This window comes from Uranotaenia lowii, chromosome 3, assembly GCF_029784155.1.
Source record: "Uranotaenia lowii strain MFRU-FL chromosome 3, ASM2978415v1, whole genome shotgun sequence".
NCBI lineage: Eukaryota > Metazoa > Arthropoda > Insecta > Diptera > Culicidae > Uranotaenia > Uranotaenia lowii.
Genome location: NC_073693.1, coordinates 16472211 through 16493936, shown reverse-complemented (window position 1 = coordinate 16493936; position 21726 = coordinate 16472211). Strand labels below are relative to the sequence as shown.

The 21726-nt window shown below is 33.1% G+C and overlaps 2 protein-coding genes across 7 annotated transcripts in view; both read left to right on the top strand.

The window, feature by feature from the left end:
- The window catches only part of LOC129751644 (rho guanine nucleotide exchange factor 18), a 312534-nt gene that overhangs the window by 26177 nt on the left and 264631 nt on the right, over positions 1-21726 (top strand). The gene's annotated exons all lie outside the window — the stretch shown is intronic.
- Positions 5316-13583, top strand: LOC129751651 (uncharacterized). The gene is made up of 4 exons (XM_055747289.1): positions 5316-5377; positions 12886-13006; positions 13076-13184; positions 13254-13583. The coding sequence occupies exons 1-4, from the start codon at positions 5370-5372 to the stop codon at positions 13559-13561; spliced, it is 546 nt and encodes a 181-aa protein (XP_055603264.1). The 5' UTR covers positions 5316-5369; the 3' UTR covers positions 13562-13583.

Sequence of the window (21726 nt, the reverse complement as noted above, 5' to 3'; positions counted from 1 at the left end):
AATCAATAAATTAATGTTTTCAATAATTGCGATTTACGATGTATTATTGATATTCTAAACCAGAAATTTTCTAGAAATTAAATTTTAAATAGTCTAGTTTACAAATAGTTCAGAAACAGCAGAAATAGAGTGATCTAAAAGATTTAAAAAGAAACCGAAACCCAATTGTGAAAAAAAAATTCAGACTTAATTTCATCATTGAAAGCTTAAACTGATAATATACAGGTTGGACAATGGGTGATTTCTTGAATGATCGATAAGAAACTGTTAAAAATAAAAATAAGGAATTCCCAGTTTTGTTGTAAATTTTGAAAGCACGAAGTAAATACAAATTCGCTTAAAATTCCACTTTAAAACTTACCTTTATATCTGCTATTCCGAACTATTTTTCGAAATTTGCATAAAATATTTAAAAAATATGATCGATTCAAGGAAGTTAATTTAAAATAATAAAAAACTTTTTTTGTAGGGAAATGAATCCAACTTAGATGAAATTTCAGGGACTAGATAAGAGAAAATCGATGTTGAAAAACATGCGAAAAAAATTCGCCTTGTCTCCCGGTAGGACTTGAACCCACATCTTGCGCCTCTCCGGGGCCCATGTATTAACATTCTACTACAGGAGACCAACCTGGCGTATGAATATTATACTGGTTGATTGTCGATGTCTATCGGAATGAAGGGAATAGTTCTCCCATGTGATCATAATCATTTTTCTTGGTCTATTTCTATTCCCATTATTTCATCTTACGGTAGTTGGAATCAAGTTTGGACAATTAAAAAAAAAAAAAAACCTTTTAAAGTTTCTAAAATTTAAGCGCGAGTTTTATTATTTTTAAATTTAAAGCACTAAATGTTTTGTCTTCGTCTTTTTCAATATTGGGTATAGGAAAAAATTTAAAAAAAATTGTTTTTCTTATCAAAAATTTCCAAGAAGATTTAAAAACAAAAAAAAATTATTAAAAATATTACAAAATTTTTAAAAAGTCTGACATAAAAAATTCGGTAAAACTAAAAAACAGATTCTATACTATTCGGTTGATTTATTTGGAAATCAAAAAAAAAATGGAAAAGATAAGTCTTTTTTACAATCCAGAACGAAATTTTTGAATAAAAACATCTTGACATTTTAAAAACTTATTAAAAATTCTATTGATTTTTCAAGGAAACAGCCTTTTGAAGCATATGACTTCAAAAATTTGGTTCATTTTAACGTCCTGATTTGATTTGAAATTCGTTTATTTGAAAGGGTGCCGTGCGCTATTCCGATTAAGCACCCTTTTTAACGTCCTGAACTCTATTCTTTTATTAGATTTGGTCTCTCACCTCTAGTTTTGGTGATATTATGTTTATGAGTTTTTAAACGAAGTTGAATTATGAACTAACAAATCTACATGAAATAAAAACCTGATCCTAAATTTGTTAATTAGGTACACTTTTTTAATCAGGGAATAATATTTCGATGATTATAATGAAAACTGTGCTTAAACATTTAAATTCTACAGTTTTGAAAAATTCGACAACAATCATTACTCGTATCATATTAGTGAAGAAAGTTTGAAAAAAGATATCATTACATACAACAAATTTGTTAAATCCTAACGATTTGATGTTTTCTTTAAAAAAGACTTAAACACTTTTTGAAAAATCGTTAAAACTCCCGTATTTTACAAAATGGGGTAAAGGAAACAATTATTTAAATAGTTAACAGTTGTAAATACTTGCGGTCTAGAGAAAAGTTGATAATTAGTTTAAAACCTTGATTTTAAATTTTTAAAGTTTTGCATAAAAATGCATAAATTTCTTAAATGATTTTATTTTCTATTTTCAAAAGTAAATTCAAAAATAAAAGCTGAAAAAAAAATTAATTGAATATTTGAAATTGATGCACCCAATTTAATCATAATAAGTTTTCAAATTCTTTGCACCTTTGAAAAATGTGAATTTTGTGATCTTGTGTAATTTATCAAAACCCTTTTGAATATGAAGTTGAGCATTGAGAAGAACAGGTAAAAGATATTCAAATGAGCCTGAAATTTGTTTGATGAAAAATATTTCATTTTGACATTAAATTTATAATGACGTAAACGATTTTTTAATAATCAAATAGATTAGTATTAAAGTAATGGATGCTATGTTTAAGATTTTGTAGTATTGAACACATGTCACATGGCTTATCAAGTTATGATTATTAATAAATTCCAATATTAAAGCAATCCAAGCAGTTAAAGTGCGGCAGACTGTCAACGCGGAGCAATGAGGTACACTTTTACTAAGGTGGCGCAAAGGAACGCACACTATTACACGTCGGAGAGAAAAATGAAAAATAAACATAAACAAGCCCTGCGTCGCGACGCGTCGTTGTCAGGGAGCTTCATTTATCCTTTGCCTAGGCGTCTCGAAAATGGTCGGTAGTGACGTCACTTTTGCTATGGTAACTATGTTTACGAATAAAAAACTTTACTTCTATTTTTGCAACGTTTCTTTCTCATCACCTCTCTTTCCACCACATTGAACGCGGAGTACCAATCGAACTGTCAAAAGTCGTTCCAATCGAGCATAACCATTTTCTGCCGCACTTTTACTAAAGCCCTACAGTACGAATTTGAAATAAAGCCCTACAGTAAAAGGCGGCAGAAAATTGTAATTGTAATTGTTTCTTTATTCAGTGACGATAACCTTTTTGTACATTGTATCAGGTCAAAGAGATTTCAGTGGGAAAGCAAATAGAACAATGGAATGAATAAACACTATTTTAAGCTAACAATGAATTTAATCGTAATAAAACAAAAACAAGTATTGGAGGTAATTTAAATTAACAAACGAGACGTTTGTTACACTCTAATTCTCCTTGACTCAGATTTGAAGGAAAATAATTCAAAATGCGCCAAAACTGGGAAAACTCAAATTTGATTAGAGCGGTAAAACTCAGAAATGAATTGTAGGGGTTTTCGCGAATTCTGAGTTGTTTTTGTTCAGGGTGGTTTAGGCTTGTTCATGGATCGACTGAATGAAAAAAAATCAAAAATTTATGAAATTTCAAAGCGGTTTTGAATGGAATTTCTGATTGCAAAAAGAAAAAGACGATTGTACGGTGTATTTAGAAGATGGATGCGTGCATTTCTATACGGTTAATTTTTTTTTTACCACAAGTTAGTGCCACCGAGTCATTTGACCGCATCCAGCCGGTGGAGCTTCGTGCTGTCCCACTTGGTACGCTCACCCACCAGCACACTCTGTCTAATTTGAGCTGATCTGAAAAGACAAGAAAAAAAACACCATTGGTGAAAATCATTTACACTTCAAAATTATGAGAAAATTATACTTACAGTTGTGAATGATGGCTTCCGTAGAGATTGCTGGAAGAAAAGATAAAATTGTTCAATTTTGTATTTCCTTTCGACACCACTTAATTTCTAATAGAAAATAAAATTGAAACTTACCTTGATTATTTCGTCAACTGTTTCAGACCATCGCATCCAAACAATCAACAATGGTTTTTGGAACTCTCTGAGTTGTTTTCATCTATTTTGTTCGAAAACGTATGCGTCTTCACTAAGTTCCAGGCTTTGAAAGTCAATAGATGAAAACAACTCAGAATTTTGATGGATTCCAAATCAGTTGTTTTCATCTTCATACATAATGCGACAGCTGAACCGAAATTATTCAGTCTTTGAATAATCTAAATTTACCGTGCAGGCTTTGAAAGTCAATAGATGAAAACAACTCAGAATTTTGATGGATTCCAACTCAGTTGTTTTCATCTTCATACATGGTGCGACCGCTGAACCGAAATTAATCAGTCTCTGAATAATCTAAATTTACCGTGTATGCTCGATTGAAACGACTTTTGACAGTTCGACTTTAGACCCCGCGTTGACAGTCTGCCGCACTTTAATTGTAGGGCTTTAAGTCTTATAGATAGATTACCCAACTCCCACTTAGGTTTGAAATTTTCTTGCACAACCCTAGAACTAACTTTGAAACCTGCAAAACATTTCTGCACCTATCTCTGTTAGACCTCTTTCTATTTATTGTGACAGTTTAACAAAAACCCAAATATTTCAATTTGGAACTAACCTTAATTTTTTTTCCCATTTTATACAATCTCTGCTGGAAGTTTGGAATTATCTGGGTACCTTATCAACACTTAGTTTTTTCATTATTTATTTTTACTCTCGATAGCCCTTCTTCAATAGCTTTCGTTGCTATTTCAAGAACTGTTTTATTTATAGTAGGCTTGCCAAGTGGTTTTCAGAAAAAAACGGGACATTTTTTTAAAAAAAAAGGGGGACACAGCCGAAAAAAGCATTTTCAAATGTGCCATGATATGTGTGCTTGTATGATTTTGGTAGATATTTTGAGTATAAAAATGCAGTGCTTTTATATTTGAGTATGAAATTTTATAAATAATAATTAACTGAGGTATAGCTCAGTTGGCAGAACACCTGTTTTCCGAGTCAACGACCATGATTTTAAACCCATGCGGACCAGGAGTAAATATCAAACTAAGTTAAAGCTTTTTAATGCATTTTTGCACTGTGCCGCGTTGCATAAAAAATAGTACGAGCGAATCAAAGTTGTTATAACAACTTTGACTGAGACAAATAAAATTAAATCATTGATGAAAATGATCCGCATTACAAGCGATTTTTTGCTCTTGAATATCGATACAAAACAAATGTTTGGATGAAGTCCACATTTCATTATATTTGTTAGCACTGTGAAGCCACATACTGTAAAGTCACATAAGTTTCGTTTGAAGATTGAAAACATCTCAAAATTATTGAAGTTTATATACCAATCAAATGAATTGATTTGAGTGCAAAGTATAGTCAGTGGGTTATTATTTTAGCAGTCTTCCAACAGCACTACCCAGAATAAAATCTTTTCGAATTTTTTTTTAGTTTACTGGAAAGCTAAATTTTACCATGCAGCAAAAATAACAAGTCGCCATCGTGAAGCTTCTCGACACACACCTATTCTAGGATAGGTTGCTATCTTATACTTATTTAAAAAAAAAAACACCTTTTTTGAGTACAGAAAATGCTCTTGAAACAGATTTGCTTATTCACAGGAAAACGACATAAATAGAAATGCGTGTCACAATGGATAATAGCAAAAACAAAAACTTGAAAACTATTATACCAAATAAAAGAAATATTTTAAAATAACATTCAGTTGTGCATACAACTCCTGTATTCATCGTGCGTCTGTCGCGCGCGTTCACAGTTTTTGTTCTCCAAATAAACTGGCGAAGAATCTCCAAATGAAATTTTTGGAACACGGAGTGGAAACGGAAGAATGTCTTTTAGAGTAGCCTGATGAGTGAAAAAAGAAGTGTCTATTTGGAAATCTAATGGAAATCTATGGAAAAGTGTGTTAATTTCGTGAACGGCTTGGTGAAAGTCGATTATTTTTTATCCAAAAAAATGGGCTAGTATTTTAATCAAAATTAAGCTGTTTGAAATGGAAACAATGCAAAACGGAGCTAATTCAGAGAAAATCGAAGAGTTATAGTTTTATAAATCGCATGAAGTATTGGATTCCATCTATGTTGAAGTGGGAAAAATTGGAGATTATTTTCCTAACTCAAATAACTCATTCCAATTCCCGTTCAAACCTCCATTACTGGTCGGACCTATATGAGGATGAATAACTCGAGAGAGTTAAAATCCTAGAAAAAAAAAAGTTTCGAGCTTTAACTGATTGGATGAACTTTGGTTGAAAGCCCTGGGGCCAGCACCTTAATACCGGGGTTCACTTCCGGTTTAAGGGATCGGGGATCGGTATTGAAAAACTGTGATAGTTTCACTGAGAAGAGGTGGTTCTTGGGCGACAAAGCATATTGGCCTTCATCCGTGCCCAGGAGGTTTTTTGTTATTTATACAGGGCTGGTAGCGGTTTGATAATGAAATAGTAGGGACTTTAGTGACCAAAATTTGAAAAAAAGTGACCAAATAGTGACTTTGAGGACCGAAAAAAGTGACCAAATAGGGACTATGTAGAACGAAAAAATAACTTTGAAGTACAAAAAATGTGACCAGTCAGGCCCGTGCGATGGACCCTTCCGGGGGGGTTTTCAAAATTCAAATTTAGATAAAATTAATAACAATACCAAAAATAAACAATTGAAAAGGAAAGGGTTTTCTTACACCATTTGTCACTCATGTTCAACACAAAAACTAAAAAAATGACTGATAAACTAAATTTTGGAAACATATTACTATGAATGTTTCAAATTTTCGATAAGTCAAGAAAGTAAGAAATAAATTAGTTTCAGAAGAATTTCTTAGCAAATTTAAAATTAAAAAATATCTGAATTCTAAAATAAATGTCAAATCTTGTACAAAACTTAGCATGAATAGATGTTAGGAAAATGATAATATTTGTTAATTTTTATTCATCTAAATTTGGAATTCTTTTCCTCATTTTTAACTGGAAGTTTAGTGAGAAATTTCGCTGTAATTTTTTAATCTGAACAAAAAATATTTAATCACGATTTAAAATGTAAATTACCGATTACTGAATAAGAAATGAATTTTGAACAGAATTTATTCAATGTTTGATGTTTTAATTTAATTTTACAAAAAGTAGAATATATTTATAATTATTTTAAAAGTGCCAGTTATAGAAGCCAGACATAAAACCTTTAATAAAGTAAAATCCTCCATGTTCAACTACACTGACAAAGAAATGTTAGAAAATGAGTAATTACATATGTGAATGATAAAAACTGATAAACAATTAAAAATAATGAGTTCTAAACTTTTGTTATTAACACTGCGTATTAACATTTATTTTGAAAGTTGCTGCTTAGAACAATTTTTCAAACTTTTTAGATTAATTTTATAAATCATGATCGATCCAAAAATATGATTTCATATAAAAAATATTAATAAAAAGTTTTTAAAGTTTCAATCGCAGGTTTTTAAGCTTTGAATTACAAGCTCTGAGTATTTTGTCTCTTTTGATTAAAATATTGGGTCCTGAAAGAACAGAAGGTTGAAATTATGTTTTTTTTAATTTAAAATTTGGAGTTAAAGGCTTATGGCTGAAGAACACGAAAATTTAGAATTTAAAAACAAGGAAACAATTGTTAAAAAGATGTCTTAAAAATTTAAAAAGTTTGATTAAAAAAATCCGGCAAGTTGATTATAAAATTGAAAAAAAAAACTGTACCATAAAATTCGGTAGATTTATTTAAAAAATTGAAAAATACAGTATGGAAATAAAAAAGATTAGTTTTTAAAAACATTTCAGGAAGAGTTTTTTCAATAAACATGTTTCATCATAACCATTTTGGTGCTTATTTTTTCAATTATTGATTTGGTAAATAGTGTCCTCAACTAGAAATTTTGTCAAATTCGGCCATTTAGTTTTGGTAATAAAGAGTTTATTACTAGTAAAATTGATAGATAACTGATTATGGAAAAATGTCATTACAAGTATTTTTGACATCACAGCAGAAAGTGTAAAAAAAAGTTGATTCTATTTAAAGCTCATTAATTCATATAAAACTTTTATTTCTAAATAATATGTTTTTAATTTGAGTTTTTGTAAAAAGAAAGTGCAGAAACTTCTCTTAAGATTTTAAATTATTTTCATTTCAATAACAAACCCACCGTACGATGAAAGGTGTGCTCTGATATGTCTAACCTCACTCGAAAAGCGACGCGTCGAACTACAGCAAGGTTTTATATTCGACACATCGACCAACCGTATTGACTGTGCTTACATTCTACAACGTGTTAACATTTATGTACCAACGAGAACACTTCGACAACGTCAGTTTCTTTCAATTCCTCACCACCGTACTGCCTATGGCCAAAACCACCCTATTGACAAGTGTTGTGAACTTTTTAATTTAGTGTATAATTTGTTTAATTTTAATATGTGCAAACGTCGTTTTAAAATAGGCTTAAGAAGAATTTCTTAGTTTTTAAGTCATCAGTCTGTACGGTAATTAAACCAAAGACGAAATAAATAATAATAAATATAAAAGCTGATAGAAATATTGCATACATATTTAGATTCGGCGAACCCAAATTAGTTGAAATTACCGTTTAAATTCATTGCACCTAAAAAAATGTAATTTTTGTGGCCTTGTGTAAATTTTTACAACACTTTTTTTTAAGTATTTAGAAGAACAAAAAACACGAAATAAAATTGAATCTGAAATTGTTTTTTAAAGAATATTTCATATCATCATAACATTTGTTATGACATAAAAAATTTTTTTTTCATAAAAAAAATGGTTCGTTTCAATCTCAATCTTAGTTACACTTCTTAATAAAAACCCATTCTAACTTAAGACGAGATAGGGTTTTTGTATATCAAGTTTTGAGTTCCAATACAATAGGTTGATTGAACTAAAAACTAGAATCTACAATCAAAGTTAGTTTCAATTCACGAACGTCAAATAATGTCGTAGATCGAAATGTCTCAAGCCAAGGGTGATACATGCCGAAAAATTTCTGACTGACTGATCAAGTAATTTACCGTTACTACCGTCAATATTAACACGCGCAATTCAAATTACTCTTTCATTGGTTTATTATCGGTGAAAAAAGTGACTTTTGGTGATAAAAGTGACCATTTTTCGGAAAATAGTGACTTTAGTGACCAAATGATGAAAAAAGTGACTTTTTAGTGACTGACCCAAAAAAAGTGACCAAGTCACTAAAAAGTGACTCGCTACCAGCCCTGTTTATATCAATTCTGTCATTAATATTAGTTTTGTCTTTATGTTGATTTTGTATTTATTTTCATTTTCATCATTTTGATCCATTTTGTAAGTTTTATCATACCTGTCTTTTTTTTTTTTTTTGTTTCGATTATAGTCGTTTTACCATCTTTATGGCATTAGCGACTTTATCAACGTTGCAGTTGACGGATCGTTATTGAAAAACTTAGCCGGTACAACTGCGTTCGATGTTTACTCTTGGGCTCGAACTCGCGGACATCGGCTCAGAAGACAACAGACTTGCCAACTGAGCTATATCACAAGCCCTTCTTTTTTTTTTAATTAGGTAAATTTGTTGTTTTTGTAATATTTTTTTGAGTTTTTGTAATTTTTTTTTTCAGTTTTTGTAATCATTTATTTAAGTAATTTTTATCATTCTGGTTATTTTTGTCATTTATGTATTTTGACGTAGAATTACGTATTAAGGCAACACTATAGGGGAAGCAAATTGAAATTCGCGAACGGATCTCGCGTCACGAAAAACGCCTCTTTCACAGACATCTTTTCCGTACATCATTTTGGGTCAGCTTTGTGTTGGTACATCAATACTAATAAAGCGCTTATACAAATTGGTGCGCAAAACACCCGAGCGAAAAAAACCCGACCGTCGACCCAAACTGCACTAGATCTGAAGTTATAAAAGGGCAAGGATTGCACCGTCCCGGTTTTTAATTTGGTTTTTGGGCATCCTCCCGTGTGATCGGTTGGAGCGACCAAAAATGTTGTGAGCGCTGCTATTTGCTTTGTCGGGTGGGTGGAGAATGCGGGGGCAATTTTCTAAGTTGCTGGCGCGGCTTAAGGTGCTGCTCACCCAGTCAAGAAGGAGCGCAATGAGTCGTTTCCATGTATGACGCTATTTTTAGGATTTTGACTTGTAGCCCCCCGATTCAAGATTTTGAAACGACCATTACTTCCAACTAGAAGGTTTTCAACCAGCAAATCTGTTCCGGTGAAAGTAACTTAGGAGTGTGGTACGGCAAGAGGCCACCACGCAAATTTCTAAGCAAAAAGCCATAACAATTAAAACCAGTCCTTCTCAGGACTGTATCCTCCTAAATAAATGAGTTTGAAATCATATTTCCGTCGTTTTATGGGAATAGATTCTGAGAAATCTTCTCTATCTAAAGGCATAAAATTTCCTATACTCAACTTTTCTTCCATAAAAAGAAGATTTTGTTAAAAAAAACGAACATTTCAACAGAACACGAAATGTGTCAAATGTTTATCCAATTAGTGTAAGTAGTTATTTTCATAATTTGAAGTACAAGGCAATCAATTGCTCCAAATTTAACGAATGTGTTTTAATAAATATGAGGCGCTTAGGATCAGAGGGGTGCAAGTGCCGAAATGATGATTTCGAGAAAACGGGCCTCAAAAACTTGCACCCCTCTGACTCCAAACAATATGATAGCATCCTTTTGGAACCTGTATGTAACGAGTATTTTCAGTGTGATACTAGATGTTTTGTTTTTGTTTCGGGCTTCAAATTTCTATATGCAACTCATAATGAACTTTTTTTTTTTTTCAAGGAATTTAACAGCTAGCTGTCATTCTTCCCAACTCCCAACTCATAATGAACGAGGTTTGCAAGTTCCACTATCCCAATTCCCAGAATTTGTTGAAAACTTTCAATTTCTCTTTTTCCTTAATGGATACAAAAGAATACCTGCATACGTGTTCATTCATTGGAATTAACTGTTTAGCTGGTCGCTTTTTCCGGTAGAACCAACGTACGCTTCCCCTTGGTTTCGTAGCTTTTTTCGCAAGATGAGTTTCCAGACTGCCTGATTTCGTTGGCGTTTTTGGGGTCTTGATGAATGGCCAGTTGACTCTCCAGGAATGGACTCATTCTCGCTAGCAACTGCAGCAGCAGCAACTTCTGATTCTCCAGAAGAACCGTGGATGTTTAATTTTTTCTTTTTTTGGTCTAATTATACCAGGCCTCTTTCCTAAACTGTTATGTAAATATTCCTTAAAAGACTGAATGTAATTTTTTATAAACTACCTGTCGCAACGACTCATCTGAACTTTTCGAAGTTTCATTTTGTTCCGTGGGATAGTATGTGACATCATGATCAGAGCCTGTCGAAAACTCTGAATCCTCTAAGCTTTCATCCGAGAGATTTTTCTTAGATATATTTGCCAAAAAATTATTGTTAAGTGCGTTTTGTGTTTGCCTTTTATCCCTATTAGCATTAGCTAAATTTGCCATAAAAAATATTTTAGAATTTTTTGTATACATAACAATGAGATTTTCATGCCGTCGAAGTTACACCTGAATCTATTTGCATCACTTCTCTATCTGGGGACTTTGGATTATCCTAGTCAGAACCAGTAGAAAATCCTAGTCGGACCTAGATGATGTTGTTTTCAACTGACAAAAATGTATACGTTCTAATGAAATCAGCCTAAAAGTATAATCTTTTGGTATCAGAAGGGTGCAAGTGCACTTGCACCCTTCTGAAACGAAACAGGATTTTCATTGACACGTTTTTTTTTATAAATAGCTTAAAAATATCGAAATAATTTTTCTTTTGACCTGTGTCTTCTACAGAATGTTAATCTATACTTTAACTATCCAAAAAACAGTTTATCACAGTTTTGATAAAAAATCACTTGCACCCCTCTGATCCTAAGTGCCTCATATATAATTACATGTTCTAGAAGGGGTTATCTACACACTTTTTTCCGGCAGTGTACTTTCAATTGATCCCGATGAAAACCCAATGGATCAAAGCAAGCTTTTGTTCGTCGATACTCGCACGTGTGATCCACCTTTTTTCGTTATTATGCTTTGAACTTTACCTTCATTTTGCGCGCGCTAAGATATTTTCGGCATATAAAAAAAAAATTTAGGCGAATTCGATTAGTTGCTCAGCAACTTTAGAACTAAACACGTGCAAGTTTAACTAGGGCTTGGCTATATCGCTCAAGTCAAAACTATTCAAATTCGACAAATTTGTATAATAAATAACAAATCAAGTTTTTACCGTAATTCTACGTCAACCTTGTGGTTGTGTCTGATATCCAACCTCTTTAACTTTTTTTATTTTTCATGTAATTTTTGTAATGTTATGATTTTTGTGATTTTTATACTTTTCTTTATTTTTTGTCATTCTTGTCTTTTGTGTCATACATGCCATTTGTCATTTCTGGAATATTTTCATTCTTGTGATTTCTGTAATCGTGAATCTTAATCTTAAGTCTGTATTACAAATCTATCAAACAGAATTTAAAAATCGATATCTGAAATCATTACTTTTACTCTGAAAATCTGGTTTTGAACCCGAATCTGAAACTGGAATCGAATGCCTACCAGCATCTTATTCTGAAGCTGAGTTCTCGGATTTCAAATAATCATGTATTAAATATCTCACATCACCAAAAGCATGAAAAATATAAAATTAACCGAGGGGTTGAAGCACTCCCTTATCTAACCCGGCTACACGAGTTCAAATCCCGACCGGGTCAAGAAGTTTTCGAGAGTGGTAAAACTTCCAGCTATCTTAATTACCAATAAAAAAAAGTGGCACAACTCGTCTGTAATTTCTAAACCGTTACACGCTGCTACCAAGTTCCTATACGTATAAAAGTGCTTCCAAACGCGCTAGAAAGAAAAACAACATTTATTACTAATTACCTAACTTCTTTGATGTATGTTTTGTTGTTCTTGGTCCGGGCAGTTTCGGGTTCCCATTAAGAGAATTTTTTCTGTATGGATTTGAGGCCGTTATCACCTTAATGGGAGTCACGCTTCTGTTTACAAGAACCAAAACAACAAAAAAAAAACCCTTGTTCTGTCAATTCGTCTCAAAAACATCCAACACTCTAAGCATCAATGAAGATCATGGTGTCTTATCGATTGTTCTTTTTTCGCCGAAATAAAACTAAGACCTACGACACTTTAGTCCTACTTGACTTCCGAATCGGATTGAGATAATTGTGGTGGCTCGTGTGCGATGGTCTGTACATTCTCAAGCTTATTTGACGAGTTAATTTAAATAATAACTGATAGGCCGACGTTTCGGAGGAACATTCGGTGGATTTTCGTATTTGTTAAACCAAAGGCGCGTGTAGCGTCGCACCATAATCATTACTCGGATTCAATTGATACTTAACTGTGCTGAATGGTATTCCAGGCAGGCAGCATCATTCCGATTTGTGGGATTGAATCATCCGGTACACTTTCGAAAGATGCTCCCCGATTGTTGGCATCCGGCAGTTTTGTGGGCCGCAATCTTTGGCTGCCTTTGCGTTTTGGTAAACCGTCAAAAAGATTAAGTGATATCACACAGACTTGATAACGCACGTGTTTTCAATATTTCACAGATTTATTGCTGCACTTTTCGCGCTTATCTGAAGGGAGTTAAAGGGACTATTCCCCAGAAGGCCTACAGCATGGCCAACAATGTTCCACTGTACAGTGTTTGTCCTAAAGGTAAGATAACAGTTGATCAAAATTTGAATGCCAACGGTCACTCTTATAACTTCTTCTTAAATCTTCCAGCGAGAAACGCCGCCGTTAACGTATTTGTGATCGATGTGGAATCCCCCACAAAATATAATAATGGGAATCTCTGTTCGGATTTACCGTATCTGGCCGGGGTCACGCTCAACTACGAAGCAATTCTGAAAGGTGTCGGCGCTGCACGGTCGGATGCGAACTGGATGCAGAACTGGGCCAATTCAACAACACCCAGCTGCAGTGCTGATAGTGATGATACTGGCAGAACAATTGGCACGTTGCCATTGACTGACGTTAGCTGTGATAGTTTATCAAATTTGTTAGTGCCTTCGGAAGGAAGGAAATTATAGCGCATTGAAGTGATTTACAGAATTATGGGTTTTTTTTTATGCTGGGACATTTAAAGAAATCCATTCGGTTTGAAAATTTTAAATTTTCAAGTTTTGTAGAATGAGCAGCTTGCAAAGTGCCAAAATTCAAAAGTGCGTTCTTTTCTCAGCTGTAAGTTTTTGATTTAACTACAATTGGGGGGTCAGAAACCTATGTCTTTAACGTCTATCTAACAGGATGCTTTTTTGACGCACATCGGAGTATTAGTGTAAACTGTATATGACGGTCATTAGACCAGTTGTTCTCTACGGGCACGAGGCATAGATATTGCTCGAGAAGGACCTGCTTACACTCGGAATATTCGAGCGACGAGTGTTAAGTTAAGAACCATCTTTGGCGGCTTGCAGAAGAACGGAGTGTGGAGGCGAAGGATGAACCACAAGCTCGCGCGAGGTCTGTATGGAAATGTCCACGATTGTCCACGAAGCCATGTAGACATACTTACTACCGAAATATTGTCTAAACGTGAATAAATATTAAGATGTTTAAATCAAAATCTTTAAATTGCAAACCTTTCCAGTTTAAGTTTAAACAACTAGTAGCCACTTGAAAGCAAGTGATAAATATGATTATTTGAAAATTTCAAATTTTTAAAACTATTTTATATCAGGAATAGTTTTTTTCTTTTTTTTTTCAAATTCAGCCATTTTAATAACAAAAAGGCAAAAAGTAGTGTTTTCTAACTGTCAAATTTCATTAAGAAAAAGTAGTTCTCGAGTTAAGCGAAAAACTGTAACGGAGCCCACTTCTCTCACTCAAATCACCTCACTGGAAGGAGGCAGTGGTACCAAATATTCATAGAAACATGCCTCGTTGTAGGGGATATTTATTTATTTATTTATTTATTATTTTGTTTATTCTTGCAACGTAAGATAACAATATTTTAATTTTTTACAATTTGGCGTACATATTTCACTTGTATTTCTTCTTCTTAATAACTAATCGTTCCGTTAGATTGTTCTAGTTTTATTTATCTTTTTTATTGTTTTACTCCATGAATTCTTCAAGCAACCTCTTCTTACTCTGATTTATTATTAAATATTTCTAAATTGTTGGGAAAATTATTCCAATTAACAATGCGTCTAACAAAGAATGTTCTACTATAGTATGATGAACTATGCGAAGGAATCAAGATATTTCCAGTACGTGAGTTTCTTAGTGGCGCAAGCAAGGTTTTCAAATAATATGGTTTACCAGTTTTGGAATTGAGGGCAATGCGTAATCTGTTTAGAGATCGTTCAGAAGCATTAGAATATAGAAAATCACCATATATAAATAAAGGGAACACATAAGTCTTGAACAGTTCAAGTTTAGTTTGAACGTCCAGATGATATGTCATTAAGTTTACCTTTTCATCGAACCATAAATTTTGCAGCATTGAGTATCTACTTGGCGGTTCGAGGAAAGATGCCAATCAAAATTTATACCGAGGTTTTCAGCATAGTCATCGAACTGAATTACCGTATATACCGAATAGAAGTAATAAATAATGTTAAATGAAATATATTGAAATGAGAAATAAAATAAATCTGATTTATAGAATGATAACAAATCGATTATTTATATTTGTGGAAAAACAACAAATACCCCAGTGAAAAAAAAAGAGAAGTTATGATAGAAAAAGGAAGAAAATAAATTATGGTAATAGTGAGTATGTAGAAACAATAGAGTATTTCCTGAGACAGATAATGGTAGGGTAGCATTTTGTTTTTGTTTTGAAAAATGTAAACACTTACTGGTCGCCATTTTGAACTTGGGAGATTAGCACTGTTAAATTATTTCTTCAAAAGTTATAATTTATTCAAATTAACATCACATAACCAACATTACCTTCAAAGTATGTCATGCCTACAATTTTTTAATTTAGGCTAGTTTAAAAAATTAAGAATTTTGCATAATCATTACTAAAGCACTGCCAATTTGGTTTCGTTACTATCGGACCATTGAACATGCGTAGTGTTGTTGTTATTTTTACCCTACCACCAGATGCCGAAAATTGTAAACATGAGGAATCAGCTGTTCGGTTGACAAGTCGGGAAATGCCTTATACGAGAGAAAAAGAGAAGGACTGTCAAATAAGTAGATGAAAGAAGAATCTGGAAACCAGTTTGAACGAAATTGAAGTGGAGAACGGATGTAAATTGTATTTTGTGACTGTTGACGGTGAACGGACTGTTGAAGGTTGAAAAACGCACAGAAATTGAGTTGAATTTAAACGAGGCGAGACCACTGGATACGACACTCGCAACTACTCAGATATCCTAGCTGTGGAGTCCCGGGTCTAGACCTGAATAAGATCCAAATCCAGACTGCCGCACAACTGACTTGATTGCTTACTATACTCTACAAAGGTCAGTTGTGCTATCGATTGCTCAATATCGTCGGTTGAGTTGGGCTCTCATATATTGTCTGTATGGTGGGAGCGCAAAGACGATTTATATCAAAATACCACACTATCAAGCGAAATTTGGTTCAATTTGCTGGATAAGTTCACGAGTTTTGTAAAAAATTGTATGAGTGCACCCTCCCACCTTAAAATTTCCCCACAGAAAGAACAGAGGGTTCGCAAAATATATGTATCATAGAGAAATTTTTCGTATTCAAATACCTTCCCATGCCAAATTTAGATCCATATGCTTTAAAAGTTTTCAAATTATGCTGGAAAATGTGAAGTTGCCCTCTCCCCTCTTTCTATCTCTCCACAAAAAGAAAAAAAAAAAAGCGTATCAAATATTCATAGAACGCTTTCTCGTACCCAAATACTCCTCCAAGCTGAATTTGGTTCCATTTGTTCGAATAGTTCTCAAGTTATGCAGTAAACATGTATAGAAGCCCCCCACCCCTTCTTGCTCATATCCCTGCTGAAAAAGGGAGGGGTCAAAAATAACTATAGTAACATTTCTTGTGTTCCAATGCCCTCCTATCAGATATACTAGAACCGATATACACCACTTAACGAGAAATCGGGAGACACCAATAGCGCTATCTGGCGACAGAAATGGAAGTATTACACTGTGATTTTTTTCGGAGCTTTGATCAGAGATGCCAGGTGTCCTGATTTTTCAATTGACAATCGCAAAAAGTGTGTCGTAGCATACCGAAAAGGCGGAAGTAAAATGAGTACTTTTTGAATAAATATGAATTATTAACAGCGCATATTCTTACAATTCTTAAAACGTTATCCAAACCCTTAAAACATCGACAGCGGTAAGTGCTATCCCAGGTGTTAACCCGGGACACATACTTTTTTTAGCTTTGGCAGCTCATTTCCGCACCGGTAAGTGCTAAACTGGTTTCCATTTTTGCTACTGGTGACGCTCCGATAGGTGTTGTTGTTTTATGTTGCTATTTTCTTTTGTAAATTTTTCCTAGACACTTGAGCACCTGTCAAATCAGGAGCTGGTCGGTATTCAAATATGGCTCCTGGCTTGCTTTTTCAATACATACCAAAGAGCAAGTGTCAAAAATGAGTGTTATTATAGCTTTGACACCTGACCGCTGCTGATACTTTTAAACATTGTGATTGTAATATTACTATCTATTTGACGCAAAGTTTAAAAAAAAGAAAGAATGAAATGGGAATGTTATTAGACTCAAAAACTTTAAGGTCAAGCATTTGTAATAAATGACTAATTTATTATGACTTCATAAATAACTAAAAATACATTGCTTTACGACGTTCGATTTTAGACTTTTGCATTGCAAATTTCCGCCAGCACTTTACGAGTAAACAAACAAACTACGTATTCCCAATCAAACATTTGCGCCTTTCAGTTTCATTAAATCGAATTCCATAAAGTTTATTTCATCTTTGTCTTCTTTTTAACAACGATCCGTTACCTAGAATATGTCATACAAAACGGCAAATCAAAATAAGCGGAAGCTTAATACAAGTTTTAAAATCTTAGCTAAGAGACGAAAATTAAATATAGATAAATAAATAAAAAATAGAAATTCAAAAATTCAAATCATTATAAATTTTTCCTAGTTATATTTAAATAGTTTTTTTTGTGTTTTGGATTATCATTTGTTTTGTAATATTAAGAATAATAAAAATGTTTCATTTTAAAACCAATATAAATGCCATTCGGAACCTGAGATGAATTTTTATTTAATTTCGTCACATTCCATGGCGGGAACAGAATTTTTCCTTTTTGGGAATAACAAATGACTTGATGCTTAATGTGCACACAATTTTCGTGTGAATTAAAAAAAAGTGCTTAAATTTTGTTTTCTCCTTGATAATCGTTTCTGTGAAACTTTTTCAGCTTTGATTTTTTATTTGTTTAGATTTTTGTTTTGCGTTCACGTGCACAAATAAATGATAGAAAAACATTGAGAAATATATCGCATTCCGATTATTCATTGTAAATCGAAAGAGTTTTTTCTTATTTATTTCAATACAATTGGTTTAAATTTGGAAGAAAAAAAAGTTCTGTTGTACACATTTGTCTCATTAATTAAAAAAAATCAATTTGTGCCCTTTCAAAATGTTAATCTGGAGCTGTTAAAATGCTGATCAGGGATGCCGTTCGAACATATTTTCATCACTTTTATGTTTAGTTTAGGAACACATAAAAAATAAATTCCGCTTATTTAAGAAATGAATTCAAAATTCGCACCACCAGCCTTCTCTTCTTCATGTTTTTCGTAATGTCACGAGTCTCTGAGGCATAATTTCAAGTCCATTATCAGAAAACATGGATATTAGTTGTTAGCCTTTTGTTTTTTTTGGAGCACTGGCATTTCGGAAACGATTTGTTAGCATTGATTTTTTTAATCAATTAATTAGTTATAAACATTTAAAGGAGATTATTATCATGTTATTGCTGGATAAAAGCTCGGTATAATATCCTTTGACTAAGATCTAGATTTGATAAATGTTCTAACAAACTTTATAGTTTGATCACTGATAATGATAAACCAATTTGTTTGAAAATGTTCAAGTATTAACAAGAAACATCTAGCATGAGACAATAAGAGTACCATTTTTTTTTGTAAATTCTTTATTTGAAACGGCTCATACCATCTTTAAATACGAATCGTTTAAAAAACCCATTTTTTGCCAAATTGAAAACCGACACCCGTCATCTAGTAAAGAGCAAATAACGATATTTCTACGTAAATATTTTTGTCTTTAACTATTATTAGATAGCAAAATTTTTATTAACAGTTAAGCAGTTTTTTCTATTCTGACCGATTGAATTTAAAATCTTTTTCTTAAATAACACTTCCATCCAATGCGCATCCAAACTATGTATCTTTTGAAACAATCAAATAAGGAAGGTAATTGAAAGTAATTACTCCGCTCCATATTTTGTTCCGAAATATTTACAAGTATGGAATGGAGATATTTTTCTTAAACCCCTATTTGTTTGTTTGTTGATTCACTGATATTTTTATGGTGCAAGAATAGAAACAAACAATTTCATTTATCATAACTGGCATCCCTGATCAAGTCGAGTCGGAATACACGCTATTCACAAGTTAGACGAATTTCTCGAATTAGTGCTTCCATTTTGTCCGCTAGAGGATGCTGATGGTGTCGCCTTCTCATTATATGAAGAAAATAAGTGTGGTGAATATTAGTTTCAATTATATTTGCTCCTATGTTAAATATGGTTCCAATATCTTGATTAGAATTATGTGTTATGTGAAAAATTGTAAAGTAGGCCACCTCCCCGCTTCCTATCTCCCCACTGAAAGGAGGGAGGGTACCTAATATACGTAGAAACATTCCTCGTACCCAAATACCACCACATGCCAAATTTGATACCGTTTGCTTGATTGGTTCTCGAGTTATGCAAAAATTTGTCTGTTGTTTGGGAGGCCCTCCCCCCCCCCCCCCCCTTTTACGATGGAGGGTGAGGTCTCAAACCATAATAGGAACCTTCCCTTGCCCTCAATACTTCCACCTGCCAAGTTTCACGCAAATCGGTTCAGTAGTTTCCGAGTCCATAGAGAACAGACAGACAGACAAAAATCCATTTTTATATACAGACCCCGTTCGTTTTTGGCAACATGCCCGAACATTTTGTGTTGCCAAAAACTAACTAATACGAATAGAACAATTAAGATGAAACCGCTGAATTTTTTTTAAATTCAAAGAATAAATCATTTGTTTCAAAAATTTTATATTGAATCAAACTCATAATATATTGTATCTTTCTATAGAGTGTTTTTATGAATCAAAATCATTTTTTTTTTGGTTCCGTGATTTCTCTGAGTGTAGTTGAAGTACAACCGCGTACATCCGGAATGACCGTTAACTCGATTTCTTTACATTTGGCAGTTTCGCCTTTTTGAAATATTACGCCGATTTTTTTGAATGTAGATTGTATGCGAGTTTGTTGCATGCAAGGTTTTGTCTAATTTGTTCCTATATTTACTTTAAATTTGGATATTTTAATATTCCCCCCTCATGATGTTTAAACTCCGAGCGGCAAAAGGGTTTCTTATTTTTTCCGGCCTTATTTTAAAAAACAGAAATTCAAATCTTTTTTTAATTTATTGAAAAAAAAAACTTAAGAATTGGGAACTTTACCCTTTAAGAATCAAACTATAAGCTCTTAAGGTTATAATCGACTTACCTTTCGCTGCCAGATTGAACACTTTCTACCATCATGTCACCATCTACCGCCCAGACACCATTTACCGCCCAAAATCACCCTTTTGTTTGTATTTTGAAAAAACTGGGATGTTTTCTCCTAAAATAAGACCTGTGTTCTGTGTCGGCATCATTGTTCGATCATTTCACTGAAAAAACATCACTTAATTATGCCAACTATAGCCAGAAATTAAATGTTTAGTTTTTGGTTTCCGGTCAAATTGTTGAATTCGACGCCTGTTAGCGAACTAAGCATTACTGTACTCCAAGGGCAAAAAGGGTTTTTGTTTTCAAGATAGTACCTATTTCACCTAAAATCGACTTGAAACGATAGTTTTATTTTCGTAGAATAGATTTGCATCGAAAAATTTCCGATTTTTTCAATAGTTGTTGTTTTTTGAAGCGTTTAGTGATGGGCGGTAATTGGTGTTTAAAAAAAAGTGTCGGTTCCTAATGACCGGTCACGCACAATTTCTTTGTTTTTAACGCATGTATTGTGTCAAATGTGTAAATTATAAGAAGAATTTAGTTCGATTATGTTAGAAAATGATGTTTTATCGCTGAAAGTAACCGATTACTTGAGGTTGTTTGCCTGGAATCATCATTTTGTCAGTCAACGCACTTTGTTACAATTTGTCAAAAATTTGCGGGAAAAATTTCACAAAATGTATTTTCTCAAGTTCCTCAAAATGCTTTTGACAGCTCGTTACATGGAAAATACTAAAAAGAACAGTTTCCGTGTTGTTAGATAGTTTTTCCTTAAGAAAACCTTATTGATACACAAAAAAGTCGAGTGGGCGGTAATAGGGCCAGTTGAACACCTCAAAATTTAGTCAATTATTTTGAAAAGCGCACATTTTTCGCATTCCACTAAATTTTTAATTGAAAGTAGAGCAGTTTTTAGATGTATTGGAAAAGAAAGCGAATAAAAATCTGCCGTCGTTTTTTTATTACACATGTTTGAAGTTGAAAAACCGCTTAACTGGGCGGTAGATGGTGACATGATGGTACATACCATTACCATTTTTCATCCTGAGGACAGAAATCATTATATTATCCAAAAATATCATATTTATTCACATTTTTTAAATTGCTGAGCACAAAAAAAACTTTCGTTGAATGAAACTTTAAACTGCTTTCGCTGAAGCTTTCAACTGAACAGACCTTTTCGCGTCATCAATCTTCCAAAGCATAGCAATGAAAACACTAAATAATACAATTCTCGTTTTGAATGATTTTTCGAAAAATTTTTCCCGAGCACAAGCACTTCATAAATTTTTACAACAGAAATAAAATTCTAAAACGTTCAAGCAAATTTAAATCTACGACGAACTATTTTCGACTACGACTTACACGTACGATTTTTTAACGAGCTTTCGGTTTTCCAGCGGTGCCAGCTACACAGATTTTCTTGTGTTGAAAATATTTTTTGCGAAGAACCAAAATTAAATATCCAAATCTTTAACACTTATGAAATGATTGTTCGTGTAACAGAAAAATATAAAATGAAAGATAAGA

Bases quoted from the DNA above. Each gene is read 5' to 3' on its own strand.
- LOC129751651 (XM_055747289.1), top strand. The intron at 13,007-13,075 runs GTAAACCGTCAA...AATATTTCACAG, and splicing joins TTGGCTGCCTTTGCGTTTTG to ATTTATTGCTGCACTTTTCG. The intron at 13,185-13,253 runs GTAAGATAACAG...TAAATCTTCCAG, and splicing joins GTACAGTGTTTGTCCTAAAG to CGAGAAACGCCGCCGTTAAC.